Here is an 11,693-nt window from a genome sequence, read left to right on the forward strand (position 1 = left end):
TGTTTGTTTTTATTAAATCAAATCTGTAAGTCCACCACCACAACAAGCACATTGTAAAAACAACCAGAGTCGTCTCGGGCCTCCATGGTCAGCGGTGTTGTGTCACAGCAAGCAGCAGAATACGGCAGGGAGACCCCACAAACTGAGTCCAGCCAGGCTGGAAATGTTTCCTGGAAACGGGAAAGGGTCTGGCGGGAAAGAGACGAGAGAGGATGAGGGGGTGGCACTTTGGTGTCTATAAACTTCTGCGAAAGCTGTGTGTGTGTGTGTGTGTGTGTGTGTGTGTGTGTGTGTGTGTGTGTGTGTGTGTGTGTGTGTGTGTGTGTGTGTGTGTGTGTGTGTGTGTGTGTGTGTGTGTGTGTGTGTGTGTGTGTGTGTTTGCAGCCAGCTCCTCGGCTCTTGTCCAAACACATTCCACAGTGCTTTGTCACGCTTTTACTGGAAATAGAGGAAGCTAGGGCTACTGTGATGGGAGGGGCTGTCATTATTCTTAATGGGAGGGGGGGGGGGTTGGAAAACACTTTAGGAAGTGGAGTGGATGAAGGGGGGCTGAAAGTAAAGCATCTGGGGAACTGTGAAAGAAGGCCTGGAGAATAGGAGATAAAATGGAGAGCGAGATGGAAGAAGGGTAGTGTTGTGTAGCAAAAGCCAGAGGAGCTTTGGAGGCCTTCACATCATCGAAGGTCAGTGTGTTACTGTATGTTAGCAGGTGAGAGTTTTTTGTCATGAATCTTGTTTTGGATGCAGCTCTGCAGAGTGGTCACTAGCTGGCACAGCCACAAACCTAACCTTAACCACACTGCTAACCATAACATCTAACCCTAACCATAAGTTAAGACCAAAAGACAAATGTTCGCTTTCGTGAACTTTTATAATATACAGCAGCCAATTGTGACTTTGCAGCTTGCCTATCGAAGGGAAAATCACTCAGTTCTGCCTCCAGGACAAGACTCATGACAATAAACGTCACCCTGCTGTATGTTTGTGGTGTGAAAAGTGTGACAGGGTTCTATGATTGAGTGGACTGTTGAATAAATCTGTTGATCCAGTTCTAAATGTTAATGTGTAAAAAAAAATATATGATACAACATAATATTCAATAACATTCAAATGATAATATAACGTTTCAAATTGACAACATCCCACAAAGCACTGGACGATAGTAGGATGACTCTGTGCAAGGGTTCACACATACCATTGGCACATGATTGTCACCCCATTTGCTGATCATCAAAGTTCAGTGCCTTTGTCAGTTTAGTAAATGTTTTTATACCTTAAGTTACAATAATGACTGCAATGTACTAGGTACATTTACATATTTGGAGGGGAGGGACTTCCCTTAACAATAAGGGGATGTCAAACATTCTAGCCTATTGACTGCCAGGAAATATTTGTAGGAGAGTTTGTTTTGCGGTGTAGGGATAACACTACTTATTTCACAATTTACCTTCTATGCATTGCTGTTAAATCCCACATAGGCCCTTGCTTACATACAGTGCATAGAGTGAGATAGCCTTCTGTGATCCCTACTGGGACCACCACGCAACACTGGGTGACAACAATAGGCACTACATATGCAAACAGAGCCATTCACATTCATTCAAGTCCACCTGAATATGGAAATGCCCTAATTGACACACAATCCATGAGAAAGGCCAGGTACAGAAGGCTCAGGAATGGTTCGCTACGCTAAATCGTCAGTGTGGCCCATCTATTGCCTAAAAATGTGCATATGCGTGGTGTCATGCAAACCCCTACTCCCTTACCAGTATCTCCATATTGTTTCCCTAGGGTGGACTTGCCATTCTGAGTCTCATACACTTATTACATCCAATAATTTAATGGAGGCTTCCATCTAAAGGGATGCTTGGCTCACATAAGATGCTATTGATAAGTGGTTATCAATACCAGTAGAGGGAGTAACACATAACTTGTGGTGCAGTAATACTCCCTCAACTCTCAAAGTTTATCACTGGTTTGTTTGGGTCTTCTCAAAGTCAACATGTTGGGGCAGATACTAGTCCACATTGGCCAAGCTTAAAATGTAACATCCACACATGCAGTAGACAGGGGTTATCTCTCTGATTAAAGGAGTTAAGTTCTTACACTAACAAGAGGTTTAACATACCGCCTGATGCTCTCTCTGACCTAACCTCAATGTTGCCATTGGTTCCCCTTTCAAATGTACCATGGAGCATACCCAAACCTAGTGCATCCAGAAACCAAACACGTGTGTATGTAAACAGAAGAGAATAGGGACCCAGACAGGGAAGTCAATTCCAGGGAAGTTCCTGTCTGTCTATGTGTTCTGGACATCCCTGACACATGTTAAATAGGGAACCTCCAACAACGTCAGGGTGTTTTACAATGTTGCTCCTCTGTTGACATTGTTGTTTGTATGAGCTAATCCTTCACCTGTGTGTGAGTGTCCGACTGTTTGCTGTGAAACTGTGTCCCTGCGTTAAATGAGGGGCTTGTTTGTACCTGAGCGGATGTCTGTGGGAACCTCACATTATCTGTCCCCCAGAACAACACAGACAGGGACACATCTCTGAGGACTTTACACACAGGAAAGAGCCCTCATCCTACAGGTATATGTGCCTGTTCCTGTAGCTATTGACTGTGCTGAGAAGGTGAGCTATCTCTCGGGCCGGGCCGGCATCTGAGCCCTGGCATGGTCCTCCTTCCCCATCCCGCCTGGCCCTCCGGAGCTCCAGACGTGTTAACAGCCAGGCCACTGCCAGGGACATGTTTATCTGAGCCGCATAGCGTATTTCTGGCCTGCCATATGTAGGGCCACAACAAAGGGCCTCTTGTGAGGGCCGCACAATGAGGGCAGGCCCGGGTCGTTTGGGGGGCGAAGGCTGTGGGCGCGGGGTTTGGAGCTCCAACAGAGGCTCTGGGGCTGTCAAGGGGGGGACTGGAAGCTCCAGTGAAAGGGGGAAGAAAAAGGAGGAGAGGGAGAAGGAAAGGGAAGAGCAGCAGGATAGTTTGTGCATTACTAATAAATGACACCGTGGATGACATCTCAGACACAAGCAGTAAAAGGCTTCCCTTTGTAACAACAAGAAAGCTAGCTAGTAATGCTAGACTTTTGAACCATTTCTTCATTATCATCATATACAATGATGTTATTTAAACATGTTTTAAATTTACAGAATCATGTCAAAACATCAAGATTATATTATGTGTAATGAGAAGTAGCATGTCAAGACAACATGTGCCAAGATGTCTCCCTGTCATAAAAAAAACATTTTATTTATAGTTTCAACAGTTTCTCTTTTGCAATGTGACCGTTCTCTGTCGCCCACAACTGCTAAAGTTTGAAAACCAATTCACAGAATCAGTTAACTGTATTGCCTGTATAAAACTGCCCATCAGGCTTTTCCCACTTGTGTGGGGAGTGGGTCCTGTTCAGGTCCAAAACCTCACTGCTACCGTTTACCTCTCTCAGCCCTGATAGCCAGGCAGTGGGTTATGTAACAGCCACCGCACAACGGAATCAGTTTCTAAGTCATTCCTTCCTGCAAGAAAACCAATACATCAACCAGTCATGATTATGGGCAGATAAGGGCTGAGACCAAACAGCTACAGCAACTGACCACAAACGCTGTAGGGCAACCACTGAGCATCGCAGTTATTTAACTGTGCCCCGACTTTAATTCTCATGGAACACTCACCGCGGTCATAAATGTCATAAATAATTACTGGAGGAAACACAACATTTTACTGGTAAAATGTTGCTGTGGCTTTGCATTAGAGTGTGCCTATTGTATAGCAGCTTGGAGACTCATCAGTGGGCTGCTTTACTAAGACAAGAAAGGTCCTAGGAGTCAGACACAAAAAAAGAAGCTGAGACGTACCCATTGAGGGTCAAAGGCAAATGTGAGACATTTATGTGATGCTTACTTTAACAGCTATTGCACCCCCTCTTCTGTGATGGCTCTGCCATTGTGACCTGATTGTCTAATCACTGACAAGGCCCTTTCCCTCCATCCACCACTATAGATCCATGCACAGGAATCTGTTACAGAGGCCTGCTGGCTTGGCTCACATACAGCAGGGCCAATCAGAGGGAGAAGGTCCAAGCCGGCATCTGCATAATCCCATTGTTGCCCCAGTGAGCACCATCGCTCAAGCATAATAGGTGGAACCATCCTCCAGGAGGACATTGATTGTGCCTTGATAATTGTCACTTTTCAGAGTTGGGCCATCCTTGTCTCTTTTCTCTCTGTCTGGGAGGCTATGGATGCCCGTGCATCTTTCCCTCCACCTCCACAGCCTCACAAAAACAACACAAGATAAAATAAACCGTGTCAGGAGAGTGGTAGAGTGCACAATGTCTAGTAGACAGATACCGACATGAGATAAAGCTATAAAATGGCATTTAAAATGAGCCTATAGTACTATGAATCAGACTCATGAGACAGTCCCTAAAACAGAAATATACTGTCACCTGGCAGTATAGTGAGTTTTTTCTCTCACTGTTGTCGCTAAAGACAATTGACACGGTCTCTTCATTGTGTAGATAGACTTTAATCTGGTTTACCGACACTGTGACTCGACAAACAGCAACCCTGGATTCAGTTGCTTGTCTTTTCATGCCCTAATTAAACAACCCTCCTCCTTATCACCTTCGAAACGACAAGTGTCATCGTGGGATAGCAGACTTTTTTTGCTGGGCCCTATCTCCGTTCTTACAGAATGGTATTGAAGTGTTGACTCTACTGTTGACGATAAGGCATCGTAGTGGTTTAAAGGGACAGTGCTGTCTGCTGACCGAAAGGCTCTACGTAAATGTTTACAGAGCGTTTTAGATGTTTTTACTTGGGCACTATGCATAATGATGTAGGTGTTAGGGTTGTTTTCAGTCCGCACCATCAAATGCATCCTCAAATGTCAGGTAGGGAGGGAGAGAGAGAGAGGCTTACGTTCATGCAATGACAGATCAGGGGACATACAGATGTAGGATCTTCATTTGAGGCAGTTTTCTCGAGCAGGAAAATATTCCTGCAGCAACGGGAAACATGGATTATTATGTGGATTCAAATGAATGGTCATATTTTTTCGAAAGGAAACATCAAGTCTGAAATGTCAAAATGGCCTTTTAAACCTCAAAGACACAACAAGTTGTAAATGGGATTCCTGCACTGCAGGAAGGTTCTCCTGCAAAAAGGTGATCAAATGAAGGTCGTACATCTGTAGTGAACTAAACACCAAATTAATTAAGTTGACATTCAAAGTGTTGGAGTTTGTAAGCATTTTCCCATCCTTTGTAAGAATTTGCCCTTGGATTTGCCTTCACTATCTTTTAAACGTTTGAGTATGCTCTCCCACCTACTGTGAACATAACAAACCTGTCTAGTTGGTCTTTTCTCCAAGGTCTCTGGTAGAATGTGTTCTGTTCTGTGCATAAGGTTTAGAAAAGGAGGACATAAGCCTGTAGTCAGTCACCAGGGCTTGGATAGTTAGGGAGCATATTGCATTTCATACAACCACCTCTGTTGTCTGCCAGACAGGTGAATGTGTGTGTGTCATCTGCCCTCTATCTTCCTGTAAACTGTAAAAACAGTACTCCCATCCATTTACCTCCAAATCCCAACAGTTCAACTGCTTCCTCTCCCTCACCCCAACCCCTCCCCGATATACTCAAACAATACCATTTGACAGCAGGGCCTTTGTGTTAAGGGTGGGGCACTTGTTGTGGTTTGTGCTTGTGTTATGGCATCCATTTACAACTGAATACCTGAAATAACATCATGGGTGAAGGGCATTGTAGACTTCCTCTCTCCTGCAGATATGGTTTCATATTCAAATCTGGGCTTTTGACATGCCAAGCAAGCCACAAAATACATCCCCATATTATATTAGACCATAATGGCCCACAGTTCAAATCAAATCGAATCAAATCAAATTTATTTGTCACATACACATGGTTAGCAGATGTTCATGCGAGTGTAGCGAAATGCTTGTGCTTCTAGTTCCGACAATGCACTAATAACCAACAAGTAATCTAACTAACAACTCCTAAACGACTGTCTTATACACAGTGTAAGGAGATAAAGAATATGTACATAAGGATATATGAATGAGTGATGGTACAGAGCAGCATAGGCAAGATACAGTAGATGGTATCGAGTACAGTATATACATATGAGATGAGTATGTAAACAAAGTGGCATAGTTAAAGTGGCTAGTGATACATGTATTACATAAGGATGCAGTCGATGATATAGAGTACAGTATATATGTATGCATATGAGATGAATAATGTAGGGTAAGTAACATTATATAAGGTAGCATTGTTTAAAGTGGCTAGTGATATATTGGTTCAATGGTTGGAAGAGATTAAAGTGATTGTATGCTGCAGCAGTCACATCCAATCAAAACCAACCAATAATTATATTGATGCTTCACTTTCCCATGACTTACAGCCACATCAGAGTGGCTTATAATGAATTCATGAATAGCATATATCAATTTATTTATACCAACATAACTAACCCCACTAATAGACCGCTAGTAAAAATCTGTGGCTTTTTGGAATTAGGTTTATGAGTTACAGGCTATAGGAGATGCATATGTTCAACTTCGACATGTTTGTTTCATGTTTCCGCATTAGAATATCAAAGTGAATGGGGGGAGAGAAGCCTACTACTACAACTCAAGAGGAGTCCCCATCCACGCAAGACACGCCTTGTCACCAAAATGTGGGTGGAGCTAGGCCTCCTCAACTATTTATTGGGATTCCAACAGATGGCTGAGAAACTTCAGAAGCGCTTGATTAGAGCGTCGTCCTGCACCAACACAGAACACACTCTACTGTGAAGTGGGATAACCTGCTAGAGGCATAAGCACAATGCCATCCGACTTCCTAACGCCGTTTTTGGAACTGGAGGATGAGTTCTGCAAGGTAAGAAGAAGTTTTTAAATGTGTATTAATACATTAGGCTATGTGGGATATGTCTGAAAGTTATACTGTGGATTTTAAAATGGTAAATAATCAAATACAAAATTGTATCATTTTAACTTGGATTTGTATATGCATCCTTTAATCGGTTTTGCCTAAAAAGAAAAGGCTTCAAACTTTCTCATTCACGTGCGTAACGGTATCCATCTGTCATTCATTCCTTGCCAAACGCATCATAGTCATATTTCGGGCTATTGTGTTTGCTTACAGTTTACAGTTTATTTGGTTCAGTATATATGTACATTTTATTATCTTGACCATGGCTTGAATCCCCGGTCTTGGAATGTGACTTCATTCCTCTCTTGTGTTATAGAATTTCCGTGGTCTGGACATGCCAGATGGCGCACCAGCCACCACGCAGATGCAGCGCATTGTGGGATTTCAGCGCAGACACTCACTATGCCCGGTCACCCTGCCCAACTCAAAGTTTAACAGCAGCATTGTTGACCCAATCGGCGAGCCAGCCTGCTGGGCCCTTACTAACACTGCTAACCAGCAGTGGAGCCTGAAACATCAGCAACAGTTGCCCCGCTCCTCTCTCAACAGCATACCATTCCGTGTAGACCGTTCGATCAGTATGATAGAGGGCCATGTTGGCAGCTTCGGGTCCAGCGAGCAGCAGCTCCCCACCACCCCTCCTCTGATGCCCCCACCCGGTCTAAGTATCAGCACATGCTCCCTGTCATCTCCAAAGTGTCTCGCCCCCTCCCCTCCCATCTCCACCCGGTACAAAACCGAAATGTGCCGCACTTACGAGGAGAGTGGCACCTGCAAATACGGAGCCAAGTGTCAGTTTGCCCACGGCATGGATGAGCAGCGTGGCTTGAGCAGGCACCCAAAGTACAAAACCGAGCCATGCCGCACGTTCCACACCATTGGCTTTTGCCCCTACGGCGCGCGATGTCACTTCATCCATAACGCGGACGAGCAGCTCGGGCCCGATGGAGGAACGCCACCTCAGCGACTAAAGATAAGAGAACGCCCACAGCTGCTGCGTCACAGCATCAGTTTCGCTGGTTTCTCCTCTCCCCAAGCACTGACCGGATTCCATCCCGTTCCAGAGCCCATGCTGTTCTCTAGGGCTTCCTCGGTATCATCCCCGCCCTCCACAGGTAGTCCAGAACTGCTGTCCCCATTGTTTCCAGAACCTGCTACACTGAAGCACAACTATCCGTTCTCGTCTGACTGCGCAAACGACCAGATTAATAACAACCCTCACTTTTATACTATCACTGACTCTAAGTGCCAAACTGTCTGTGCGCAAAAGTCAGCCGTACAGAACTCTCACCGCAATGCCTTCTCATTCACCGGACTGCCTGCCCTGCAGCGGTGTGCTTCACCTGACTCTCTCTCCGACCAGGAAGGCTACACCAGCTCCAGTAGCCTGAGTGGTTGTGAGTCCCCTGGACTTGAGGGCAGACGTCTCCCCATCTTTAGTCGCCTCTCTGTCTCAGATGACTGACCTTTAACTGCATATTACCTTCTCATCATAGCAGGAGTTCTGCCCAATGTTTTAAAGCTATAGCCGACATATTTAAAACAATATATCATAACGTCCATGTATACTGTTGTATACCCGTATTAGCTACTATGGGTGGCTCAACTAGCTTTACAGTATCCGTGATGTCTTTGCTGAGAGTTCTGTTGAGGAATTTTCTGTACCCATTTCGGGAAAACAAAAACATGCAGGTAATGATCATTTTGGGCTCCGTATAGGGACAAAACTATTGTCTACACGTGTGCTTTTTACAACTTCAATGGTTCTTCTTATAGCCTTGCCCTTTTAGTGTGTAACCAAAGCTGAACATAGTACCTTGTCTTGTAGGCAGAGTAAATGTTGAAATGTATCCCAAAATGTAGCTAGGCCTACTGTAAACAAAATGTAGCCTTTAGTAAAGGCGACTAATTGACAGTATTATCAAGTAGTCTAACCATAGGGCTTTTTGGAGATGTATTTATTTTGTATGTTTTGCAGAGTTTGTTTACGATTGTGTTATGCATTTGTATATGATGCAGAAGAATATGCTTCACTCTTCGCTTTGTTTGAGCTATGTTGAATTGCTTGAGTGTAAGACACTGCCAGGACCATGTCCACCAGCATCCCCTTATGCTAGTGAAAGCAATGCTTGTGTTACAAGCTACCTTGTTCAATCAGTAAATACACGTATTGCCCTCACCCGGCATAATAAGTCACATGTTCTTACCCAACAGGTGCATTTCAGCGTTTAGTCTGGGTTCAACGTTGCAACATTCAAGTTCAAGCTCCTGATACATTCATCCAGTTTTGCTTACTCGGCGAGACAAGATTCTCATACACAATTGTGTGACTGTTTATATAATATTATAAACATGATTTGTGGTGTTACATGCTAATAACGTAGGCAAGCAATGTTGCCACAGCGACAATGTATGAGTAATATGCGTTACGTCAACATGTTGGTCTCTTGCACACTAACTGTTATTAGACAAAGTGGCATGAATTACTATTTGTATTTTATCTTACAAGAAACGTGTCTTTTGTGCGCCAAGAGTGTTTTTTTTGTAGCTCATTTGCCGCGAGAAAGGACTGTGATTGTCTTTACTATTAGCCTTAACTGTGATGGAAAAACAAAACAAGGCTTTGCATTTGTTAAATTAAAACTTATTTATTTTGTTTTTCAGAGCAAAAATGATACTTTCGGTTTTGTTGGTTTCTATATAATTTAAGTGTATTGTTTACATTCTATGGGATATGATTCCCTGTCTCTATCTTAATATATTTTTACCTGTTTGGTTCCAAATAAAACTCTGTTGGAAATCACTGTCTCACTGACTTGTTTTACTTAGAGGCACACTGCACTTCATATCATCACTGTTAAGCAATAAAGTGATATTATTACTCAGCTTAGAAAAAGTGACGAAAACACGTTTTACAATTATGTATGCTTTCTAAGAGGGGAAAATATTAGGATGTAATGTTTGTAATGGAGATTGAACAAGAATGGCTCTCCGCACAAAATGAGAACATGATACAAAAATGATATTTTATTTGGACACTCACAAAGACAGAAGGGAACAGAAGTTGGGTTTTATGTGTGTATTGTTTGGCTTTGTTCTGGCATTCTGGTGTTAGCAGACCGAGAACATCCCACTGCTGAATAATCCCAGACAATAGTGATTGGCCGTTCTATTGAAAAAAATTGGTGTGGAGGGGGTTACTGCAAGACATGAAAAGGCATGGGGCTTTTGTGAGACTGCTCTCTTTCTCACTAACATCTGTATGCTAATGCTAGCCCATGGAAATGGACTGAAGCAGGGGAGGGAGATTTGCAAGTCCATTGAGGAGTCACAGGTCCAGGGAGCAGATTTATTGGGGACTACGAGAAGGGGGAGGGGGTGTAGAGGCTTTCAGTAGAATTGTTTACCACGAGGAGGAGGAGGTGTAGCAGAGATGGGTGTTTGCATTTGTCTGAGTTATAAGCAATACTTGAGACATCGAAGAGAGTAACTGAAAAACCACTGCAAAATGTCCCACCTGTAATCCATAAGAGGATTCTAATGCACTGTCTTCAACACCTTGTGATAATATGCATTATAAATATATGGACCTAGACCGATACATGTATTCACATTATTTGATAGCCCTTTGACCTACTTGCATATGGATCACTATGGAGTTGTTGTAGTTACCAATAGTTCTGGTAGTATATGACATAATCAAAGTGATGTTGTTTAGCATATATGAGGCTTATGTTAAAGTGCAATTTGCTCATTCTTCAACCCCCTGGTTTATTTCAGAGGTGCTGCCCTCTAGTGGCGAAGATAATTAAGCATTTACCTCCAGAAATTAGTAAGATTTCCACTTTATGCAATGTTTAGGTATTCCTCATTGATAATTTAACCTTATATTGATACATTTATTCAAGTCATAATTGCAACATATTAAGGGTCTCTATTCATCTAGTTCACCATCACCCTAACAAGGCACTCAAAAAAGTGTGATCCTTACCACATATGCAACATAGCCTTTGTCACCTTATATTTGCTCAATTATTTGTGAAAGGCAGAGAGGGGGCATAATATTGTCCTTTCAGCATATCAATTCAAAACAGACTGACTGCACAGAGGTGTCTGGGGTGAAGGTTTTCCGTTGGGGACTAGTGTGTATGTGTATGGGGGGAGGTATCCGAGTTCAATCAGCCAGGACAAGATATTGGGCCCATCCAGTTTTGGGCACAGTCAGATTTTTTCAGGCATGTATAAATGACTGTGTATATATATATATATTTTTTGCAGGCATGAGTATGCATTATCTTACATGCATGAGCCTGAGGGTGGATGGGGGGGGGGGGGGGGGTAACAGTATGTATCTACTCTGAACCTGAAGCAACACCACCACACAGGGTGCTCACTATTTGTTGTTCCTAATTTTTAATTTAATATTCAATTTATTTTCTATATGTCCTACTTACAATCCATACTGACTGTCTACTGTTTGACGAACAGTGTAACAATATATCCATAGCAGTTACAGTACATTAAAACATCTCGAAATTCATATCTCTCTAAGAAACGTTGAAACAATCCAAGCATGACAATTTCATTCACACAGTAAGATACATTTGGTGGATTTCATCTGTCTTCCCACAACCAATATGTCCACGCTCTCAACTTGTTCGTGCTCTCAACTTGTCCACGCTTTGTCATCATCAACAGGGCACAAGGTAGCCTACTGGTTAGATTG

The 11,693-nt window shown here is 43.1% G+C and overlaps 1 protein-coding gene across 1 annotated transcript; it reads left to right on the forward strand.

Moving 5' to 3' along the window:
* Positions 1-563: 563 nt before the first annotated feature.
* LOC135546130 (mRNA decay activator protein ZFP36L1-like) lies at positions 564-9,768 on the forward strand. Its single transcript, XM_064974298.1, has 3 exons — positions 564-683; positions 6,623-6,913; positions 7,284-9,768. Exons 2-3 carry the CDS (start codon positions 6,860-6,862, stop codon positions 8,430-8,432), a joined length of 1,203 nt encoding a protein of 400 aa, XP_064830370.1. The 5' UTR covers positions 564-683; positions 6,623-6,859; the 3' UTR covers positions 8,433-9,768.
* Positions 9,769-11,693: the final 1,925 nt, after the last annotated feature.

The sequence above is a fragment of the Oncorhynchus masou genome, chromosome 9 (assembly GCF_036934945.1).
Source record: "Oncorhynchus masou masou isolate Uvic2021 chromosome 9, UVic_Omas_1.1, whole genome shotgun sequence".
Taxonomy (NCBI): Eukaryota; Metazoa; Chordata; class Actinopteri; order Salmoniformes; family Salmonidae; genus Oncorhynchus; species Oncorhynchus masou.